The sequence below is a fragment of the Cetorhinus maximus genome, chromosome 18 (genome assembly GCF_964194155.1).
Source record: "Cetorhinus maximus chromosome 18, sCetMax3.hap1.1, whole genome shotgun sequence".
Classification (NCBI taxonomy): Eukaryota; Metazoa; Chordata; class Chondrichthyes; order Lamniformes; family Cetorhinidae; genus Cetorhinus; species Cetorhinus maximus.
In genome coordinates, this window is record NC_135896.1 from 36,806,737 (window position 1) to 36,830,882 (window position 24,146).

The 24,146-nt window shown below is 44.6% G+C and overlaps 1 protein-coding gene and 1 non-coding gene across 3 annotated transcripts in view; both read left to right on the forward strand.

The window, feature by feature from the left end:
• The first annotated feature begins 19,259 nt into the window (after positions 1-19,259).
• On the forward strand, positions 19,260-19,332 carry trnak-cuu (transfer RNA lysine (anticodon CUU)). The gene has a single exon. It is a non-coding gene; the product is annotated as a tRNA-Lys (tRNA).
• A 433-nt stretch (positions 19,333-19,765) lies between these two features.
• The window catches only part of znf839 (zinc finger protein 839), a 56,648-nt gene continuing 52,267 nt past the window's right edge, over positions 19,766-24,146 (forward strand). For both annotated transcript variants that reach the window (XM_078562403.1, XM_078562404.1), the window contains exon 1: positions 19,766-21,076. In XM_078562403.1, the coding sequence (XP_078418529.1) occupies positions 19,979-21,076 (1,098 nt within the window). In that variant the 5' untranslated portion in view covers positions 19,766-19,978. The remainder of the gene's footprint in view (positions 21,077-24,146) is intronic.

The window sequence follows — 24,146 nt, forward strand, 5'->3', positions numbered from 1 at the left end:
AAACCAGTCTGTCCAACCAAACTTTCAGTCAACATATCATAACCTCTCTTCTACGTGGTTCGTCATTCATTCCTTCTATCTATTTCTATCTTAAAGCCATGAAGGGCTTAGAGTAAATAAAGTGAAACTGTTCCCAACGGCTGAAAAACATAGGACCATAAGCACAAGAAGTAGCACCGGGAGTTTTATTTTCATTGGTCCATGGGATTTGGGAATTGCTGATAAGGACAGCATGTATAGCCCATCCTTCAGGGGTAGGGCAGAACAGTGATTATGTTGCTGGACTGGGCTAATCTTGAGGTCTGGGCTTATGATGGAAAGATACCATAGCAGCTTGGGAATTTAAATTCAATTAGTCCAATGAATCTGGAACAAAATCTTAATATCAGTAATGATAGCTGTGAAATTATCAGGTTGTCATAAAACCCATCTGGTTCATTAATGTCCTCTAGGGAAGGAAATGTGCTGTCCTTACCCAGTCTGGCCTATGCATAACTCCAGATCCACAGAAATGTGGTTGACTATTAATTGGTCTCTGTTGTATTCATGGATGTAGCTCACCAATTCCTGCTCAAGAGCAATTAGGGTTGGGTGGTAAATGCTGGATATGCAATACCATTGTCTGATAGTCTGCATTGACCATATTGAAATGATTGTAATGTTCATTGATTGTATTGATGCACCTTGTGATACATGTGTAAAAGTTGAATCTGATTGTACTGATGTGATGGTGATTTTGAAATGGTTTGGAATGTTCTTCCAGATATTTTATGAATAAAGTATTTTTTTTTAAAAGTAAATGCTGGATATGCCAGAACTCCCTCATCTCATGTATGAATTAGAAAAAAATGCCCTTGTGGATGCAGTGGTGAGTTGCCTTTTGAACCACTGCAGTCTGTGAGGTGTAGGTATGCCCATGGTGTTGTCAGATGGGGTGTTCCAGGATCTTGACACATGGCCATATAGTTCCAAGTCAGCACTGTGTGTGACTTGATTAGAAATTTCATGGCATCAGGTCAAACATGGGCAAGGAAACCTTCCGCTGATTACCACATACCACACCTCCCTCAGCTGATGAATCATGTGCTCCTCCATGTTGAACACCACTTGGAGGGAGCACTGAGAGTGGCAAGAGTGTAGAATGTACTCTGGGTGGGGGACTTCAATATCCATCACCAAGAGTGACTCGGCAGCACCACCACAGACTGAGCTGGTCATCTCTTAAAGGACATAGCTGCTAGACCGGGTCTGCGGCAGGTGGTGAGGGAACCAGCAAGGGGGAAAAGCATGCTTGATTTCATCCTCATCAACCTGCCTGCTGCAGATGCATCTGTCCACAACTATATTGGTAGGAGTGACCACCGCACAGTCCTAGTGGAGACAGAGACCTATCTTCACATTGAGGATACCCTCCATCATGTTCTGTGGCACTACCACCGTGCTAAATGGGACAGATTTTGAACAGATCTAGCAACTCAAGACTGGGCAACCATGAGGTGCTGTGGCCCACCAGCAGCAACAGAATTGTACTTGAACACAATCTGTAACCTCATGGCCCGGCATATCCCCCACTCTGCCATTACCACCAAGCCAGATGATCAACTGTGGTTCAATGAAGAGTGCAGGAGGGCATGCCAGGAGCAACACCAGACATACCTAAAAATGAAGTGTCAATCTGGTGAAGCTACAACACAGGACCACTTGTGTGCCAAACAGCATAAGCAGCAAGTGATAGACAGAACTAAGCGATTCCACAACTAATGGATCAGATCTAAACTCTGCAGTCGAGCCAGATCCAGTCGTGAATGGTGGTGGACAATTAAACAACTCACTGGAGGAGGAGGCTCCACAAATATCCCCATCCTCAATGATGGAGGTGCCCAGCACATCAGTGCAAAAGATAAGGCTGAAGCATTTGCAACAATCTTCAGCCAGAAGTGCCTAGTGAATGATCCATCTCGGCCTCCTCTGGAGGTCCCCAGGATCACAGATGCAAGTCTTCAGCCAATTTAATTCACTCCACGTGATATCAAGAAACGGCTGAAGGCATTGGATACTGAAAAGACTATGGGCCCTGACAACATTCCGGCAATAGTACTGTGCTCCAGAACTTCCTGTGCCCCTAGCCAAGCTGTTCCAGTACAGCTACATCACTGGCATCTATCCAGCTATGTGGAAAATTGCCCAGGTATGTCCTGTATACAAAAGCAGGACAAATCCAACCTGTCCAATTACCGCCCAATCAGTCTATTCTCCATCATCAGTAAAGTTATGGAAGGGGTCATCAACAGTACTATCAAACGGCACTTGCTTAGCAATCACATGCTCACTGATGCTCAGTTTGGGTTCCACCAGGGTCACTCAGCTTCTGACCTCATTACAACCTTATTCAAACATGGACAAAAGAGCTGAACTCCAGAGGTAAGGTGAAAGTGACTGCCCTTGACATCAAGGCAGCATTTGACTGAGTGTCGCATCAAGAAGCCCTAACAAAACTAGAGTCAATGGAAATCAGGGGGAAAACTCTCTGCTGGTTGGAGTCATACCTAGCACAAAGGAGGATGGTTGTGGTTGTTGAGGGTCAATCATCTCAGTTCCAGGACATCAATGCAAGAGTTCCTCAGGGTAGTGTCCTGGGCCAAATCATCTTCAGCTGCTTCATCGATGACCTTCCTTCCAACATAAGATCAGAAGTGGGGATGTTCGCTGATGATTGCACAATGTTCAGCACCATTCGTGACTCCCCAGACACTGAAGCAGTCCATGTCCAAATGCGGCAAGACCTAGATGACCAGGCTTGGGCTGACAAGTGGCAAGTTACATTTGCGCCACATAAGTGCCAGACAATTACCATCTCCAACAAGAGAGTATCTAACCATCACCCCTTGACATTCAACGGAATTACCATAGCTGAATCCCCCACTAACTACATCCTGGAGGTTACCATTAATTAGAAACTGAACTGGACTAGCCACTGAAATACTATAGCTACAAGAACAGGTCAGAGGCTTGGAATCTTGCAGCGAGTAACTCACCTCCTGAATCCCCAAAGCCTGTCTACCATCCACAAGGCACAAGTCAGGAGCGAGATGGCATACTCTCAGCTTGCCTGGATGAGTGCAGTTCCAACAACACTCAAGAAGCTTGACACCATCCAGGACAAAGCAGACCATTTGATTGGCACCACATCCACAAACATTCACTCCCTCCACCACTGATGAACCATGGCAGCAGTATGTATCTTTTACAAGATGCACTGCAGAAACTCACCAAGGCTCCTTAGGCATCACCTCCAAACCCACGACCACTACCATCTAGAAGGACAAAGGCAGCAGATAGATGAGAACACCACCACCTGGAAGTTCTCCTCCAAGCCACTCACCATCCTGACTTGGAAATATATTGCCATTCCTTCACTGTCGCTGGGTCAAAATCCTGGAACTCCTTCCCTAACAGCGCTATGGGTTTAACCTACAACACAGGGAGAGCAGCAGTTCAAGAAGACAGCTCACCACCACCTTCTCAAGGGCATTTAGGGATGAGCAATAAATGCTGGCCTAGCCAGTGATGCCCACATCCCGTAAATGAATTTAAAAAAAGATGGTGGTGTTCCCATGCACCAGCTCACCTTGTTCTTCTAAGCAGTAGAGGTTGAGCATTTAGAAGTTGCTGTTAAAGAACCCCTGAGGAGTTGCTGTAGTGCATCTTGTAGATGGTACACATTGCAGACATGTAGCACCAATGGTGAAGGGAGTGAATGTTTAACATTGTAGATTGGTGCCTATCACATGCCTGCTTCATTCAGGATGGTAATGAGCTTTTTGGGTGTTGTTGAACCTGCACCTATCCAGGCAAGAGGGGTGTTCCAAAAAGGAGTTAACTCTATTTGTCTCTCCACAGATGCTGCCAGACCTGCTGTGTTTTTGCAGGAATTTCTGTTTTTATTTCAGATCTCCAGCATCCGCAGTATTTTGCTTTCATTTTAGTATTCCACCATACTCCTGACTTGTACCATTGTAGATCATGAAAGGCTTTGAATTGTTCACAGAATTGCTTGGTGCAGAAGGAGGCCATTTGGACCACCGTGTCTGCATCGGCTCTCCGAACAAGCAACTCCTCTCGTGCTGTTCCTCCTCCTTCTCCCCATAACCCTGCACAGTCTTCGTTTTCAGATAACAGTCTAATTCCCTTTTGAATGCTTCAGTTGAATCTGCCACTGCCATACTCTCAGGTGGTGAATTCCAAACCCGAACCACTCACTGCATGAAAATGTTTTTCCTCATATCAGTTTGCTTCTTTTACTGATCATTTTAAGTCTGTGCCTTCTTGTTCTCAATCCTTTCATGAGGGAACAGGTTCTTCCTATCTACTCTGTCCAGGCCCCTCATGATTTTGAATACCTCCATCAAATCGCCTCTCAACCTTCTTATCTCTAAGGAAATCGGTCCTAATTTCTCCAAACTATCTTTATACCTGAACTTCCTCGTCCCTTAAACCATTCTCATGAATCTTTTCTGTACCTTCTGTAATGCCCTCACATCTTTTCTAAAGGGCACCCAGGTGAGGCTGAACTAGTGACTTATACAAGTTCAACATAACCTCCTTGCTCTTGTATTTTCTGTCACTATTAATAAAGCCAGGATACTGTTATGCTTTATTAACCATGCTCTCAACCTGCCCTGCCACATTCAGTGAAATTTTAATTTGTCTTAATTCTTCATTGCACAATTATTTGACTTCAAGTTAACCCAATAAATGCTTTAGTTTGAACAAGACATAATCATAAGACAAAATGGACTCTCAAGTAGCAAATTAAAAGAGAAAGTTTATTTTAAAAGGATAAAAGTATACTAACAACACAAAATAGACATTACAGCTTTAAGTGAGTGATCAGGTCACTGAAGAGTAAGGTTGTCCTCTAGCTCCTTCGTTGACAGCAATTCTTTCAAATTCTGCCTCGGGAGCATCCAGTATGTGACTACCTAACAGATGTGTCATTCAAAGCCTTTGCTTTTATCCCCTAAATTATCAACACCTTATCTCACACCATGTCTGTGTATTTCATAATTGGTTAATTTAATTATTGGTTTATTTTAATTGGAGTTTGACTACCTATGTTACATTGTCCTTTCAAAGGGACAATGCTTCTTTTGCAGTGTCTTTTGCTATCTGACTTTGCACAATTGTCTATTGTCCGTTTTGTCCAAGGCCTATGCTGAGCTTAGCATAAAATATCTGATTTGATACTCATCCAAAGTAGAATCTTACAGTAGCATTTTAGTGCTATAGCTTTTAAGTCCAGCCTTAACATAGCTACTTGATTAATTACTATTTCTTCAATTTCAACTTAACTGAGGTACACCATTTGGTGAATGGTCTATTTCTGGCTGGTTCCTAATTATGTAATAACCCTTAATTAATACATGAGTGATTATAAAACACAGAGTTCAAAATGGCTTCTTAATCTCAGTGTGAGCACAAAATTGGCATTTTGACCTTGTTAACATTTACACTAAAATCTACAACCCAGGCTTACACCTCCTCATAGTTCACAATGCTTTCAAGCTTTGTATCATCTGCAAACTTTGAAATTGTGCCTGGTACTCTAAGGTCTAGGTCATTTTTATATATCAGGAAAAGCAAGGGTCCCAACACTGACCCCTGGGGAACTCCACTACAAACTTTCCTCCAGCACGAAAAACATCCATTAACCACCACTTTTTGTTTCCTGTCACTCAGCCAATTCCGTATCCGTATTGCTATGGTCACTTTTATTCCATGAGCTATAATTTTGTTCATAAGTCTGTTGTGTGGCACTGTATCAAATTCCTTTTGGAAGTCCATGTACACTACATGAACAGCATTGCCCTTATCAACCCTCTCTGCTACCTCTTCAAAAAACTCAAGCAACTTAGTTAAACATGACTTTCCCTTAAGAAATCCATGCTGGCTATCTTTAATTAACCAACATTTGTCCATGTGACTATTAATTCTGTCCCTAATTATTATTTCTAGAAGTTCGCCACCAGTTAAGTTAAACTGACTGGCCTGTAGTTGCCTTATCAACTTTAAGTACAGGTAACCTATCCAATACCTTTGAGGAGTTAAGATGCAGATCATGGCTGACCTCTACCTCAACTCCACCTTCCTGCATTACCTTCGCATTCAAAATCTGTCAATCACTGACTTGAATATACTCAATGACTGAGTATTCATAGCCCTCTGGGGTAAAGAATTCCAAATATTCACAAGTCTTTGGGTGAAGAAATTTCTCCTCACTTTATTCCTAAATGTCCAACCCCTTCTTTTGAGGCTGTGACCACTTGTTCTAGACTCCCTAACCTGAAGAAACCTCCTCCCTGCATCGACCCTGTCAAACCATCTAAGAATTTTAAGTTTAATGAGGTCATCTCTTATTTTTCTAAACTCTTGTAAATGTATGCGTTATCTACTACTCATTCTATCTTCATGGGACAATACATCCAGCCCACAAATAAACCTAGTGAACATTTGTTGCGCTCTGTCTGAGGCAAGTATATCCTTCCTTAGGTAACGAGACCAAAACTGTACATAGTACTCCAGCTGTGATCTCACAATATATATAGTTGTAGTTAGATTTCTTTACTTGTATACTGCAATGCCTTTGTAACAAAAGCTAACACATCATTTGCCTTCCTAATGTTAACTTTCTGTGATTCATGTAAAAGGACACTCAAGTCCCTCTGAATACCAACATTTCCCAGTCTTGTTAGAGGTCATTGACTTGGGGACAATTTAGCTGACCTCAGCAAACTCCAGAAGGAACTTTGACCCTGGAACAAAAGGGCATTGCTAAACCATTTAGCATTATTTGTACTGTTTCACCCATTACTGTGCCCTATTATAATAAATCATCCACAAAGGCCAGGACATAAGTTGCTGAACCAATTAGATCACAGTAAATTGTGGCGAAGAAGTACTGAACAATTAGTTCACAGTGAATTGTGGCCACAATGGATAAAGTCACCCACCAGCTGATTAGATCACTGTGGTCACTTGAAATTCTGCCTACATGAAGAAGAGATGCCTACCGTAAAGAAGGGTGTAAAAACCTGTCAGCTTTTAAGCCAGAGAAGGAGAAAGACAGGACAGAGAGAGAACAGGAGAAGAAAGGAAGAAGAAAGAAGACAGATGCAGAGGAGTTGGCTGGTCAACGGCTCCACGGAACCCACTTCACCGACGGAAGACTGACCGGACGGGTGATAGTGAGCGTACCTGAACACTAAGTAAAGTTTGTTGACTGTAGTTGTACTCAATAAAGAACATTGAGAATGGGTTTACAACCAAATTCTGGTGTTGATGTCTCATTTTGTAATTCCAGTGTTTAAGAACTAAAAAGGGAGAAATTGAACAGCCACACGTTAGGGACATGTAATGCAGGGGATATGGCCGCACATCAGGGATGTGTAACCCAGGGGATACGATCGCATGTTAGGGACATGTAACCCAGGGGCAATGGCCACACGTTAGGGACATGTAACCCAGGGGACACGGCCGCACGTCAGGGACGTGTAATCCAGAGGATTTGGCCATACACCCAGGGAGAGGTACGGGAATTCTCCCCACAGTCTTTCACCATTTAAAAAGCATTCTGCTTTTCTCTATTTCCTACCATATTATATATCATCTACCACTTCTTGCCCACTTATTTCACCTATCGACATCCCTTTACAGCCACTTTGCATCCTCCTCAGTTTCCATTTCAGCCAGTTTTGTATCATCAGCAAATTTGGATACATTACACTTGATCCCCTCATTTATGTCATTGATTATATATATTGTAAATAACTGAGGCCCAAGCACTGATCTTCATAGTACTCCACTCATATAATCTGACAACCCAAAAATGACCCATTTATTCCTGCTCTGTTTTCTTTTGTTAGCCAATGTTCAATCCATGCTAATATATTACCCTCAATCCACAAATTCTAATTTTGTGCAATAACCTTTTCTGTGACACTGTACTGAATGCTTTTTGAAAATCCAAATGCATTAGATCCATTGGTTTTCCCCTTATCCACCCTGCTAGTTACAACCTCAAAAATTTCTAACAGATTTGCCAAACTTGATTTCTGTCACATAATTCAGTGTTGGCTCTGCCTAATCATATTAGGATTTTCTAAATCCCCTGTTACCATGCCCCTAATAATAGATCCTAACATTTTTCCTACTATCAATGTCAGGTTGACAGGCCTTTATTTCCCTGCTTTCTTTCTCCCTCCTTTCTGGAATAGGGGAATTGTGTTTGCTACTTTCCAATCCACTCTAAATTCTAGGGAATTCTGGAATATTAAAACCAATGCATCCACTCTCCCTTTGGCCACCTCTTTTAAAACTCTTGGATGTAGGCCATCACATTAAGGGGAATTGTGGTATTTTAGTCCATTAATTTCTCCAGCACTTTTCTTTATTAATACTGAATTATTTATGTTTCTCATTCTCATTATACCCTCAGTTCTCTATATTTCCAGAATTACTTTTGTGAATTATGCTGTGAAGACAGATACAAAGTTTTTGTTTAATACCTCTGCCATTTCTTTATTCCGCACTATAATTGCTCCCAACTCTGCCTGTAAGGGACCCAGATTTACTTTCGCTAATCTCTTCCTATTTATGTACCAATAGAGGCTCTTCCAATCTGTTTTTATATCTCTTGCTAGTTTACTGATATTGTTTTTTTGTTTCTATTTATCAATTTCTTGATCATTCTTTGATAAATTCTAAAATCCTTTCAATCCTCAGGATTGCTACACATTTTGGCAAATTATAAGTCCCTTCCTTTAATCTAATACCATGATAACCACGGGGCACAGATTTAAGGTGATTGGCAAACCAGAGGTGACACACGGGAAACCCCTTTTTGCACAATGAGTGGATTTGGAATACACTGATTCAATAGTAGCTTACAAAGGGAATTGGATAAATACTTGGAGAGAAACATTGTAGCAACATCGGGACGGTGTAGGCAGTCATACTTACTGGATTGCCCTTCATAAGAGCCAGTGTAGACTTGATGGACTGAATGGCCTTCTTCTGTGCCATACAAGCCTATGATTCTATTTTTTTCTTCCCCTTCCCCAATGTAAAACAAATTGGACCATTTTCCACATTAAACATGACCTATAAATGCACAATTGTCATTGCATTCAAAAATGTTACAATGTATTCTTTTATTGTATATATAAGAAAATCTTTTCAGAAGAAACTTCAATTTTGCTCAAAGCAAATTTAGGTGAAAAAATGACTATAACTGTTATTTGGTAGATTTGTATCCAATTCGCGCTTAATTACGTTGATGGTTATCTGTATCTATGTTAACTATTTTTTTTAGATTGATTTGTTTCCAAATGAAGTAAACATTTCTACTCATGAAGTTAGGAATGTTAGTGCTCTTTGCTTCAGATGCCCTGCACTGGATTTTGCTGCAGGTTTTGAGACCCCGATGTCAGGGCAAAAAGGACTCCTGAGCCTGCACTTGCCGTCAGTGAGATCGGCTCAGCAATCTCCCCAGAGATAGCCTCCTAATTGGCCGCTCCAAGCTTGCAGTCTTATTGAGGATGGCGGGTGGGCTCCCAATGCAGCCAGCCCCATCAGATTGCTGGCGGCTTTGGAGCCTTGGCAGCCCCACCGGGAGAGGTGGATGTAGTTGAGGCAGGTCAAGGCCCACAAGGACACCTAGGGTTGCCAACCCTCTAGGATTGGCCTGGAGTCAATAGTCAAATATCCTAGATGTCAGCCTTGGTTAAGTAGTTGTATTCATACGTCCAACTTAGAATGTTGTAGGTCCAAGCGCTACTCCAAAGCTTGAGCAGAAATCCAAACTGACACTTCAGTGCAACACTGTCAGAGGTGCTGTTTTCACTAACTGTTAAACTAAGGCCCTGTCTGTTTGCTCAGATGGCTGTTAAAAACCCAATGATCACTATTTTAATGGAAAAAAGGACTTGCCTTTATGACCACAGGACATCCTAAAGCACTTTACAGCCAATGAAGTACTTCTGAAGTGCAGTCACTGTTGTAACGTAGGACGTGAAGCAATGTGATAATGACAAAATAATCTGTTTTTGTGAGTTTGATTGAGGGTTAATTATTGCCAGCATGCTGGGGATAACTTCCTTGCTGTTCTTCAAAATAGTACCATGGGATTCTTTATGCCCCTGAGTTATGTAGTTTTCCTGGTATCATAGCCACTTAACCAACATTCCCTTAACACACATCAACAAAACAAATATCTCGTTGCTGTTTGTGGCATGTTGTGTGCAAATTGACTGCCATATTTCACTACATTACAAAATCACTGCACTTTGAAATTACGATACTTCGTTGGCTGTGTAGCACTTTGGGATAGCTTACAGCCCTGAAAGGTACAATGTAAAAGCAAATTCTTGCTTTATCTTGCATTCTTATCATTATATTCACAGAACATCAGGTTTAGATGGCATGTGAAAAAAGGCATATTTGAGTTAGCTTTAATATTATTCAGAAGGTAATTTCAACATCTTACCTGTCACGCCTCTAACTGTGGATTTTGATCGAATAACAAGTGCATGAACTGCAAATCAGTAAATCAGACTGTTGGCTGCCCCTCAGGCTCTTTTCAAATCATTGTGTCTGCTGTCAAATTAAAACAAGCTGCAGCACCGACTGTTGACAGCACAGTGACTGTCATTTTGGTTATTCTGGATGTTGGACAAGCAGTCTGACTGTTTAGAGTTAATGGATGTGTTGAGTGAGGTGGTGGTGAGGTGGAACTGGGTGACATCAGTGTGCATATGGAAACTGATGTTGTGTTTTGAGACGTTGTTGCTGAGGGGCAGCTAGTACGTACAAATTAGGAGGAGGCCAAGGATCCAACCATGGGGATACCAGAGGGAAGTGTGCAGGAGCAGAAAGTGAAGACATGATTCTTTGGCTGCAATTAGATAGTTAAGAATGAAACCATTAGAGAGCAATCCCACCCAGCTGGACAATGTGGAGAGGTGTTGGAGGAGGATGGTGTGATCAACCCTGTCAAAGGCTGTAGGCAGGTCAAGAAGAACAACAGTTCAGAACCTGAAGAAATGAGATTGTACATTTTTAATTGCTCACTTTCTGGGTAAAGAAGGTTGATTGGCAGTCCTTAACAGTTATCAAATTATTAAAAGGATACTTACACTGTTTATTACTAGATTTAACTTTCTGTGGCAAGTTTAATGTGCAATTAATGTAAAAATACAGCAACTTCATGAAAATCACCTGAAGGTTATTGACAGGATACTATTTTCTCAAAGCTAATGATGGAGTGGCGATAATCAGCCAATGAATTGTCAATGTGTGATTCACAGGGTATTTCTGCCTTGCCACAAGCTGCTGGTTGATCTGCACATTAATAGTGACTGTTCACATATTTATTATTTTTATGAAATTCTGGTCCATTAATTTTTCAAACAGGCATGCGCCTGACACGCTCAAGCGTAAAATAGCACACAATGACATTGGGTGAGCGTCCCGCCATCATCGTGCAATATTTCGCTTGGCGGGCGCACACAAGTGCTGGAGCTGCACCTGCCATTAATTAAGAGGCCAGTTAAGGCCCTGAAAATGTCAAGTGATGCCGATTTTTTGTTGCCCATGTGATTTCGTGCTCGTTGCACGGGCAAAACGGGCAGGCGGCCAGCCGACTATTTCAAAAACCTCATCCATGGGCAGGATGAAAAGGGTTAGCAGCATTGCTGGTGTGACTAGTGAAGAGTTGGGTAGATAGTTTGCTGCTGGTGACTTATTGGTATCTGGAAGCTTCATCTCTGTTTGGGGCTTCATTGTTAGCATTTCCAGGCTTCGTTTCAGGACTCCTTGGTGTCTCCAAGAACGCCAGAGAATTCAGACCATGTGGACCCTTCCAGGTATCAGACAACCTTCCCTTACTCTGGTAATGGGGATTGTGGTCTCCGCTGGAGGCACCTCCTCCTCTGAGGAAGAGAAGGGCAGAAGAAAGAGGTGGCCAGGTGTCCCTATCCAGTGCCCAGGGCAGCGACCTATGGGACGAGAGGTGCAGATACAGGGGGCACAGAGCCAGCTGGCAGTCCAAGGTGTTAGGGGCTGCAGAAGACACCAGTATTCTGCTGCCAGGGTTTACAGGCAGCAATGCAGCTACCTCAATATGTCCGAGGTGCAATGCTAAAGGAGGCTCCTCCTCTCAAGGGAGACAGTGACTTCCATTTGTGAGATGATTGGGCCTGAGATCACCTCTGACTGTGTGGGTGGACACCCCATGCCAATGGCTCTGAAGGTCACAGTGGCCCTGAACTTCTATGCCTTTGGCGCTTTGCAAGGGTCAGTGGGGGATCTGTGTGGAGTCTCCCAATCAGCTGTCCACAGTTGCATCAAGCTGGTGACAGAAGCTCTGTTCAGGTGGGTATTGACTTTCATTCATTTTCGTACAGACAAGGCCAGCCAGGCTGAGTGAGCCAGATGCTTTGCAGCGATTGCTGGGTTCCCCCACATCCAGGGTGCAATAGACTGCACACATGTGGCCATCAAGGCGTCAGCAGGTGAGCCCGGTGCCTTCGTCATCAGGAAGGGATTCCTCTCCATGAATGTGCAGATAGTGTGTGATCACAGGATGCAGATTCTGCAAGTCTCTGCAATGTATCCTGGCAGCTCCCATCACGAGTACATCCTGAGACACTCCCAGGTGCCGGGGCTCTTCGGTGCTCCAGCCTGACTGGATGGATGACTGCTGGGTGACAAGGGCTATCCCTTGAAAAGGTGGCTTATGCCGCCTCTCCACCACCCAAGAATAGAGGCAGAGCAGCGTTATAACAGGAGTCATGCTTCCACAAGGGCAGTGATAGAGAGGACCATAGGTCTTCTGAAGACTCGCTTCCGATGCCTGGACCATTCAGAGCAGCACTACAATACCCCCCAGGGTGGGTGTCATTGATAGTGGTTGCATGCTGCGCTCTCCACAATCTGGCACCGGCAAAGGGGGGACCCACCGGAGGAAGAGGATGGTGAAGCAACTCCACAGGCCACAGATGATGAATCCAGTAGTGAGTCAGAAGAGGAGCATGGTGAGGAGAATGCTGAGGGCGTGCAAGCAGACCTCAGGATCCTTCAGGGAGGCAGGGACACCAGGGACACCTTGATCCAACGCTCCTTCAGCTAGGCTGCCAAATAAGCACTGCCACCTCATGCCAGGGTTGCCGCCTCCATCCCAGATGTCTGAAATGGCCCTTTCCTTTGACCCCAGTCCACTCAGTGCCTGTGAAATAAAGTTTTGAGCCACCCACGTCCTGCATTACTTATTGGCGTATCCTGCACCACATTAAATAAAAATGGTGAAGCATATTCAGGCCATTGCAACAAAAGACATCCAGCATCTGCTGCATAATGGACGACTCCAGAGGCTTATCATCTGCCTTCGACTGAGCATCGTCCTAGACTCCAGCAGTCCTCCGGCTGCTGGCGTCCTGGGCACTCGCTGTCTCCACATGCTCCTCAAACAAGTGTGAAGTGCCCTCACCACTGTGCACCGACATTCTAGCTGAAGATCTTTCGCCCACTGAGGTGCTGGTATCTGCGTTGGTGCCTGACTCAGGGAGCAGGCGTGATGCAGGGGCATCAAGAGCCTGGCAGTCCTCTGGCATCAGGGGTGGGTCTTCGGGGTCCTGCCATTGGGTGTGTGGTGGCAAACCTAAGGGAGAACAAGGACATGTCATTAGATTAAGTCATCGCACTGTCACTGTGCATGCACTGTGAGACAATGGAGATCTGCATCATTGTGCCATCGTCTATCAATGATCAATGGGGAATCCAGTCTGGGGGGTCCCATCAATGAAGAGACTACACAAGAATGTTTGCACCATCCAAGACTCTCACCTCTGTGCACCGCACTCTTACCTTCGTCTGACACCCCAGCCTCTCTGCAGCTGGTTGACTGAGGTGTGTGGTGCCTCACCAGCTCCAAGGCGTTCTGCTTGTATCTGGTTAGGATTAGGAGGTTAGTGGGGCCTCCGCAATCTTTCAATATTGTTATGGGCCATCTTTCCCTGAAACAACAGAGTAGTGTTGATTAGTCCACTCTCTACCTCCAGCGTCATTGCAGCCTGGCCAACCCCACCTGAGGAACACCTTGCATGGCAAATCCAAGTCTTGGCCCTCACGCTGCAAGGCACTCAGTCCAAGCAGCTAGGCCTCTCACCCTTGGTCAGCTCCGGTGTCATTCACAGTTTGCACTCAGGCTCTAACACCCCCGAGCTCCACGGGGAGAAGGCCAGCCCTTTACACTTCACCACACTGATCCATGCCAACACGGTACTCACCCTTCCCGAGCGCAGCAGGTCATTAAACCTCTTGCGGCACTGGACCCAAATGCACCACACAACAGCATAGCTGCTGACCAGCGCTGCCACCTCCTCCCAAGCTCTTTTTGTAAGGTGCGGTGGCCTCCTTCTTCCATCCCTGGGGACAAGGGTGTTCCTCCTGGCAGCCACCTCCTTCACGAGGACCGCAAGGCACCGGGGGGCCGAGTGCCCACCCAACCTGCCCTCCTGCCTGGTGTCCGCAGCCGCATTGGAATCCATAATTTTTCATCTCCTGTTGACAACACTGAAGATTTCTTCATTGCCGGCAGCCTTCCAGGGCCTGACTGTGCCGGTTTTAAACCGACTAGCGAGTTGCCATTGGCCCTGGCAGCCGACAGGCCCCCATTCCCACCTCAACCATTGGGGAGCTGCCATTCATGCTTGACGGGCCTTAATTGGCCCACCAGCATGAAATTGCAGTCGTGGGCTGATTGCGGGCGGCGGGCCGTTTCCCACCTGCTCCCGGGCCCGCCAACCGTGCCCGCCTGCTGAGCTCAAAATTCTGGCCTATGTATGGCTGCCAACTCTGGTTGGGCATATGATTTCCTGAGTCCAATTCAGTCAAACAATCTTCTCCATTTCCAGTATTTTTATAATTAATAAATGAAAACGTTCAAAGAAAATGAAAAAGCACACTTTTTTTTTAGTGTGCCAATGCTCCCACGTTGCTCCCAGTATTGTAAAGGGTGTTAATTCTTAATTCCTAGAGGCTCCAGGACAGTGAAAGACATAGATAGTCTCTGTGTGAGCCTGCCCAAAAACACCTGAATGCTCCAGGTACAGGAATAAGAACCTGGTCAAAGCAAAAGCTTTGATACAGCTACTCTCTAAGTTCCAAGAGAAAGGATTATTTAAATTTAGTTCTGATGTTGGTTTTGAGTGTGCTAACATGCATCATATCAAAGAATGTAAGGATGGGATGTGAGCTAATGATAGTGGATACATTTCCAAAAGAACTGTTGATTATAATATTTTATTATTGCTATCTTTACTGTTACATGCATTGTTAGCAGTTGGTTACCGTTGGTTTATATATTTAGGGAATCTGAGGAAGGTTAAAAGTTTTCCTTCAAAATAGTTTGCTGAGTGTCCAGCTTGCATCATTCTTTTACAAAGAACTTGGATTATATAAACTCCTTTCATATCCACAGAACCTCCCAAGCATTTCACAGCCAACAAAATACTTTTGTAATGTAGTCACTTGCAAAATATGCAAATGTTAGTTTAGTGTTTGCTTTGACAGAGTCTTTGAGGGATCCTTGCTGAATTTATGCTGAGCTAAAGTAATTTTTTTTGCTTATATCCCCTCCCACCCCTGATCTCTTCAGCAGAAACAGGGTCAAAATTGCTTCAGGGGCTTACCTGCTGAGTTCCCAGGTCCCACTCTCTTCCTGCAAGTACTGATTTTAACCTGGGTTCCACAAAGAAAGCTTAGGCTTTAACTGCTGTAGGTTTTTCTCACCACCCGCCCCCCCCTGATTACAAGACCCTCCCTGGGTCTCTCACCTGAGAGTGGAACTATTATTTCTGTTTCCTACCCTGACCTTTTGCTCCTGCCTGCCAGCCAGCTGCTGGTGCCCTCCAGCCAAGTGACCCTATCAGCAGAAAATGTGGGAGAGAAGCAATCTGTGATTGGAGGAGGAACAACACTGGAGGCAGTGAGTGTGCTCCAGAAAAAGAGGTATTAGCGGGGGAAGAGAGAACAGGAGAGGCTCCGTGCAGGGCCAGGCTGGGCTGGGTAGGGGAGAAAGCTAGCTGCCAAGCCTGGCCAGACCTGGCTGGGCTGGGCCAGGCGGGGGAGGAGGCTAACTGCTACGCCAGACCGTGGGGGAGGAGACTGGCTGCCGGGCTTGAAGAGGCTGGATGCAGTGGTGTGGGCAGGAGCGGGTGCATGGTGAGGGTGAAAAGACTCACTACTTGGGGCTTTGGGAGAGAGAGAGAGGGAGTGTGGTGGAGAGAGGAAGAGCAAGTGTGGGGGAGAGAGAGAGAGTGTGGGAGAGAGAGAGTGTATGTAAGTTTGGGAGAGACAGTGAGTGTGTGAGGGTGGGAGAGAGAGTGAATGAGTGAGTAAGGGTGGGAGAGGGAGTGAGTGACTGAGGGAGAGAGAGAGTGAGTGAGAGAGTGAGTGTGGGAGAGAAAGAGAGAGAGAGTGTGTGAGTGTGGGTGTGTATGCGCACGTCTGGCTCACTTGCAGTCTCATGATTCCCACTCATCCTCACTCCAACACAGCAACACACAATCAAACCCACTCAACACAGTAGGTGAGGGTGAGTAAGCATCAAGAGATTGGGAATGAGCCAGACAAACAGACTCTGCCCCTCTCACACTCTAATGATGATCTTTATTAATTCCAATTTTTAATGATCAATTTATCGCTTTGACATTGCTTTATTTTTGCTCAGAAAGTTGTTTCTTTTATTCATACCTCAACTTTATTTTGAAATTCATGTTTAATGCTGTGCCAAACCTTTTCTTTCTGAAATTTTCTCATTGGCTCCTTGAGTGAGAAAAAATGGAAATGTGGCCCCCTCAAGTGAAAAGGTTAGGCAAGCTAGTGTCAGACTCTCTCTCCAGAGAGAGTTTGGAACACCATGCTCAACAGCAACATGCCTACTCTGTGACCTGTTTAGATGTAGTACTAATAAACAAGTGTTAAACAAGTACCAGAGAATGACTACCGTCTAACTAATAACTAAGTACCATGTCTAGAGTCCACATATTAGGACCATCTCAGAACTATTGCCAATCCTAATCTCTATTTTCACCTTGGTGCCCATTTTCGTCTGCATCTCTGAAGCATTTTAGGATGTTTTGTTACGTTAAGGGTACTTTAAAAATGCAAGTTGATGTTGCTGTAACAGTTCTTGTAAATGTTTGCTCCTTGGTTCAAGGCAAAACCCATCAATACAGGGCTTCCATGCAAAATCTTCCAACAGTTGTCAAATCTGTGCTCTAATTCACTGAGCTTTGCCTCTATAGGACTGATGTGTTTAAATGTGTAATCTCGTTTCCATCCTGTGCCTGCTGAAACCCATCTGTCATCTCACCACCCTCTCTTCCTTTAAGACCCTGCTTAAAATCTAGTTTTTTGACAAAACTTTAGATCGATCACCCTGTTAATATCCTAGTATCTCCCTTTTTGGCTCAGCATCTACCTTTATCGATTACATCTCTGTGAATTGCCTTGCAATATTTTTCTATGTTAAAGTGCAGGTAATTTATTGTTGTGTGATGTCACTGCATCACGGGTTGTGTCTTGCACTCTAAATGTCCTCCTTTCATAAGTTTTTAAATTATTTTTGTGAAGAGCCCCATTATTTTCTCTCTCAATTTACAAGGATTGTCTGCCCCAAATGACTGCATGTGCATGATCCCCTTTAATCCCCCTAATGTCACCATTAGCACATCCTTTAGCTAATATCACCACCGTTAACACCCCTTTGTCCTTTTGTCTATGACATCTTTGGCAATCTCTTCTTTGCCTCCACCTATCAATGGCCCTCTATCCAGCTCCACCTATCCCACCCCCCTCAACCAGCTTACATTTCACCTCATTTATACTTTTCCTTAGTTCTGATGAAGAGTCATACGGACTCGAAACGTTAACTGTGTTCCTCTCCGCAGATGCTGTCAGACCTGCTGAGTTTTTCCAGATATTTTTATTTTTGTTTCAGATTTCCAGCATCCGCAGTATTTTGCTTTTATCCCCTTTCATGTCTCTGCCAGTGGTGCTCTGGCACTGACCACAATGAAGCATGTCAGGATGTTTGCCCTTCCCTAAAAGCAAAATGCTGCGGATGCTGGAAATGTGAAACAAAAAACAGAAAAATGCTGTAAAAACTCAGAAGGTTTGACAGCCTCTGTGGAGAGAGAAACATAGCTACCGAATCGAAACCTTAACCCTGTTTCTCTCTCCACAGAGGCTGTCAGACCTGCTGAGTTTTTCCAGCATTTTCTGTTTTGGTTTGTCCCTCCCCCGCCCACCACTGATGTCCAGTGAACGAGGGCATTGAACTATGTTCCCTCCCCGATTTCACAATCCTCATACAAAAAGTATTGTGCTTTACTGACTTGAGTTTGGCATATACTCAGGAAAAAAAAAATGATTGTTTAATGTGCATTTTTTATTTGGAACCGATGTGACAGAAGTTTGAAAACAGTACCAGAGAGCTTTGCATCCAGGAGAAATTCTTACTGTCATGGCTTCTATTTCCCCATATATGTATCAATTAATCTTTCCCAGCAAGTGGTATTCCTATAAATCAAAAATATGGATTCGAGTCAAATCACAAGTGGCAAATTCACAAGCATAACGTCAAAAATAAAATCTTAATTTAGCTTTAGCATGATCTAAGTTTATTCTTATAAAAGCACAGGTTTGAAGGACCTGCATTGCAGTCTCCTGTCCGAAAGTGTTCAAATCTGTCATTACAAATTGTATATCGATCCTTTCTATAATTAGTTCACAGTTGCGGTTTTCCAATCGCGTCAAACTTGGGGGCATTTGTGACGGTTAATGATTAAAGCGCATTCACTCACATGTTCAGAAAACCCAGATCTCACACACACACATAGAGAAAAGAAATAAAATAAATGTTGCAAATTAATAGCAAGAGTCGAATTGCAGCCTCTGGGAATTGAGAGAAGCGAAATGTGTTCGTGTGTTTCGTCTGGACTGAAAGGGGGAATACTCGACATCAGCGCATTCCTACTTTGGAAAACCAAGCCCATGTTAAATGTTTGCAGAATCTCCTGTCACCGCAAAGTTCAAAGTGTTACAGCGTTTCATATTCTAATTGAGGGACAATCTACGTTTTGGCGCACGCTGTAGCGGCTTGAATGTTATGAGAGCGAATATGAGCCCAGGTTCCCAGCGCCCGGCTAGCTCAGTCGGTAGAGCATGAGACTCTTAATCTCAGGGTCGTGGGTTCGAGCCCCACGTTGGGCGATTACGTTTTTTCCTCAGGTTCGGGCTCGCGAATGTTTTATTAATCTTATTTATTTTTTTTATGATGTTACGTTGAAAAGGTCTGATAATACCCACAACGCAGTTAAATTACATTTTTTTCGTCAAATTTTATTCTTTCGTGGTCGTTATCTTCCTTTCCCCCGTTTTTAAAACTAAGTATTTTAAAATTTATATGGAGATGTGGTTTAATGCTTTACTGGTTCAAAACCGGCCTGGATACAGGCAAGCAATTATTTTAGCTTTTACTGGGGGGTTGACATATCTGGGTTCCCACTGCTTCCCAACCGCCCCAAACCTGACTCCGCTCCCCTTCCCCGCCTCCTCCAGCAAACGCAAAATCCCGACGTCAGCAGCCGCGTTCTTTTTCAGCTTCGCCGGCACCCGTAACCCCGCTTTCCGCCATGTTGTGTGGACGCCCGTGACGTCCGCATAACGACGGCTTTTTTGTGGAAGGGGATTAATCTTTTCCGTGCCGCTTTCACCGATTTTTTCGCTTTCGGTCGCTGTTCGATGCTTTTCTCCCCCTGTTTCAACCTCGGCACCGGCTCTGGGGTGAAAAAAAGCTCGATAGAGAAATTAGTGTTGGCGTTCCCGACTCCCTCTGCCTGAGAACACGGCCGCCAACATGGCGGACGAGGAGGAGAACAGACTGACAACACAGGAGGGGGTTGCTCCCCAGCAGCAACATGGCACCGAACACTTGGAGACACTGGGACAACAGGGCCCTGCGGCGGATACCGGCTGTGCCAACGTGCCCTGCAAGCAGTTCGAGGCCCACTCATGCCAAGTGCTGCCGGAGGAGATTGTGCAGGTGGTGGTGGGGGAAGAGGCCACTCAGGCGGTCAGCACTTTACCCGGTGATGGGGACGGCCTCCTGGGTGCCAACGGCATCATGAACTCCTTGGCGGAGGCCGCTCCAGCTGGCGGCTCCATGGCAGCGGTGAGCGCAGCTGACTTCACGGTGGCGACGGCGGAGTTGGATAGCATCTCCATCGAGTCCACCCCCAGCACCATTATTTATGTGCAGCCCGATGGCACTTTCGTGGAGGGCACGGGGCTGACCCCGGAGGAACAGCAACAACTGGTCGAGCAATTAGCGAAGCAACAGGGACTGGTAGAAGTAAGCGAAAGTGAAGCGGCTCAAATATTTGGTAGTCATCAGCAGCAACAACATGCTCAGTTTGTGCAGCATGTAGGTCTGACAGATGAACTACAACAAGTCATCGCTCATGTTACGAAGTCTCAGCAACATGCAACGCAATTCAATAAAACTAATGTGCAATTGAACTCCGAGCCTGCTGAAAATCAGATTCTGCAGAAGAGCAGCTTGGTATCATGTGTTCCTCCAGAAACTCGAGTGCTTTCCACGGATCAACATCAAATGTTACAAGTGCCTGAATGCAATGCTATGATGCAGAAGGTACATGCGAGTGTTCATCCGAGTCAGGTTGTCCAAAGGATTGATTCGTGCAACCCTGCTCAAGTTCAGCAAATAAATATTTCCACCCAGTCCTCTCCAGTGAACCGGCCTAGTCAGCCTAAGATTCTAACGGCAGTTTCGCAGCAGCAGGCCGTCTTTACCCAGCCGTTGACAATCATTCACAATGCAACGCGACAGTTGCAAAATGCTGCTCATCAGGCTGTCCTTCAGCAGAATCTACAACAAAGCATTGCACACGTACAGCAAAAGATGGCTCCATTGCGAGTAACACCCTCAACGCAGGTACTGGCATTTTTAGGTGCTTTACTATTTCTTGAAATGAATATAGATAATAGCCGCAAATAACGTTTATTGTGTTGTATATGGAGTATAAAAGTAGGGAAGTTTTGCTGCAACTGCAGGGCATTGATGAGACCACGCCTAGAGTATTGTGTACAGTTTTGGTCTCCGTACTTAAGGAGAGATATACTTTCATTGAAGGCAGTTAAAAAAGGTTAACTCGGCTGATTCCTGGGATGAAGGTGTTGTCTTAAGAGGAAAGAGTGAGTAGGTTGGGTTTATACTCCTTGGAGTTTAATAGAATGAGAGGTGATCTTATTGAAACATATAAGAATCTGAAGGAGCTTGACAGGGTAGATGCTGAGAGGATAGATGATAGATGCTGAGATCCCCTTGTAGGGAATTTAGAACTAGGGCGCACCGTTTCAAAATAAGGGGTCCCATTTAAGACTGAGATGAGGAGAAATTTCTTAAAGCGTCATTAATCTTTGGAATTCTGTTCACCAGAAAGCAGTGGAGGCTAGGCCATTGAATGTATCCATGGCTGAGTTAGATAAATCTTTGATCAATAAGGAAGTCAAAGGTTATGGGGTGCAGATGGGAAAGTGGAGTTGAGGCCACAATCATCAGATCAGCCATCATATTGAATGGTGGAGCAGGCTCAAGGGGCTGAATGTCCCTTTGCAGCTCCTATTTCTTATGTTCTTATGTCATTCTGTACTTTAAATTCAGTTACAAATGCACTTTTGAAACCCCAAATGTCTAGCCTTTGGCACTCCTCCCCTGTCAGTTTGCCACACCGTTTGTGCAAACACTGATTTACTCAACCACAACATCACTTCCACCAGGGCCCTGGTGCCCAATAAAGCCTTTATTCTTCCTCAACCTGTCTGACTCCTCCAATACAGCCCTAATCTCTGCTCCCTTAAATTCATGGGATGAAGAGTTGAAAAGGTATGGCAGTTAACTGGTTTAGCCATCCACTTCCAGATTTGGCTGAATCGCTTAAAACACTATCGGGTCCTGCTCATGTTTGCTAAAACAGCTCTTTTTCCAGAACCATCCTGGAATCCAAATGTAACTCTGGCTTCTTTTCTGTATTGCAAACCATCGTCTTAAACCCCTCTACCCTGTTCCCTCCACCCTCACCTCCAACAATAAGTGCATGGAGCTCATGGATTTCTTTGTCACTAAGATTGAGATTGTCTGATCAGCTGTCTGCCACATTTCTCCCTTCCACTAAGCCACCTGGCCAAACTTCCTCTAATACCCCCCCAATCATCTTTATCTGGTTTCTGCCCTATCTTCCCTCATGCCCTCTCTGAGCTCATCTGGTCGATGAGTCCCACCTGCTCCCTTGGTTGTATTCCCGTTAAAAGGCTAACCACCCAAATTACTCACATTAGTCAAAGTTGTTTATGTCCTGTCTCTTCAGTGTTGGCTCTCTCTACTTTAAATCAGCTGTCATCACCTCTCTTCTCAAAAATGCAACCCTTGACCCCACCTTCCTTACAAACTACCGTTACATCTCCAACCTCCCTTTTCTATCCAAAATGCTTGAATATATTGTCCCCTCCCAAGCCCATACCTATCTTGCCTGGAACTCCATGTATAAATCCCTGCAATCTGGTTTCTGCCCCTGCCACAGTATCCAAAACAGCTCTCATAGAATATTATTAGTGACTTTGTGACTGTGACAAAGCTAATCTTTCCCTCTTCGTCCTTCATGAACTGTCTGCAGCCTTTGACATGGTTGACCACACTATCCTCCTCCAACGCCTCTTCATTGTTGACTGCTCTCACCTGGGTTCTACTTTTACTATTTAATTTTAGCCAGAGAATCACTTGCATTGGTTTCTCTTCCCACTGTAGCACCATTACTTTTGGTGTGCTCCAAGGATCTATCCTTGGCCCCCTCTTACTTCTCTATATTCTGCTCCTCGGCAGTATCATCCGAAAGTATAAGTGTTAGTTTTCGTATGTATGTGGACGACACCCAGCTCTACCCCACCACCACCTCTCTAGACTCCTCCTCTGCTGTTGCTAAACTATCAGACTGACTATCTGGCCTCCATTACTGGATGAGCAGAAATTTCTTCCAAATATACAATGAGAAGACTGAAGCCATTTTCTTCAGACAATGCTCCAAACTTCCTTCCCCAGCTACCGACTTCATCCCTATGCCTGGCTTAGTCTGAAATGAAGCTAGACTGTTCTCAGTCTGGGTGTTGACCCTGAGATGAGCTTACCACCTCATATTGGTGCCATCACTAAGACCACGTCTTACCACCTTGGTTACATCACTTGACTTCTCCCCGTCTCAGCTCATCTGCTGAAACCCCCGTTCATGTCTTTTGTTATTTATAGACTTGACTATTCCAGTGCACTCCTGGCTGGCCTCCCACATTCTATCCTTCATAAATCTGCAGTCATCCAAAATTCTGCTGTCTGTATCTTAACTCGTACTAAGTCCCATTCAAGTATTACTCCTGTGCTCGCTCACCTAAATTGGCTCCAGGTCAAGCAACGTGTTGACTTTAAAATCCTAACCTTTGTTTTCAAATCCCTCCATGGTCTCGGCCTTCACTATCTCTGTTATCTCTGCAACTCTTCGAGATATCTGTGCTCATCCAATTCTCACCTCTTGATCATCCTCTGCATTAATTGCTCCTCCATTGGTGACTGTGCCTTTGCTCCAGTTCTGGAGTTCCCTCCCCTTGCCACTCTACCTCTCAACGTAATTTATCTCCTTTAAGATACTGCTTAAAACCTACCTCTTTGACCTAATATCTCCTTATGTGGCTCAGTCTCATATTTTGTTTTATAACGCTCGTGTGAAGCCTTATTATAGAACATTAAAGATGTTATATAGCTCTGAGTTGTTCTTGTTGATTAGAGTATACTGTGAAACGCAGCAAAATCTAAAGTCATGGCCCAATCTGATTCCAGAGCAAAACAAAGTCTTGCTCCACCCTTAGTGAAAGTAAGGCTGAAAAGTCACCAAGATTATGCCTTCAATTCCAGCATTGGGTGCCAATCCAAAGTATGCAATATTGGCATAACTTTAAGCCTG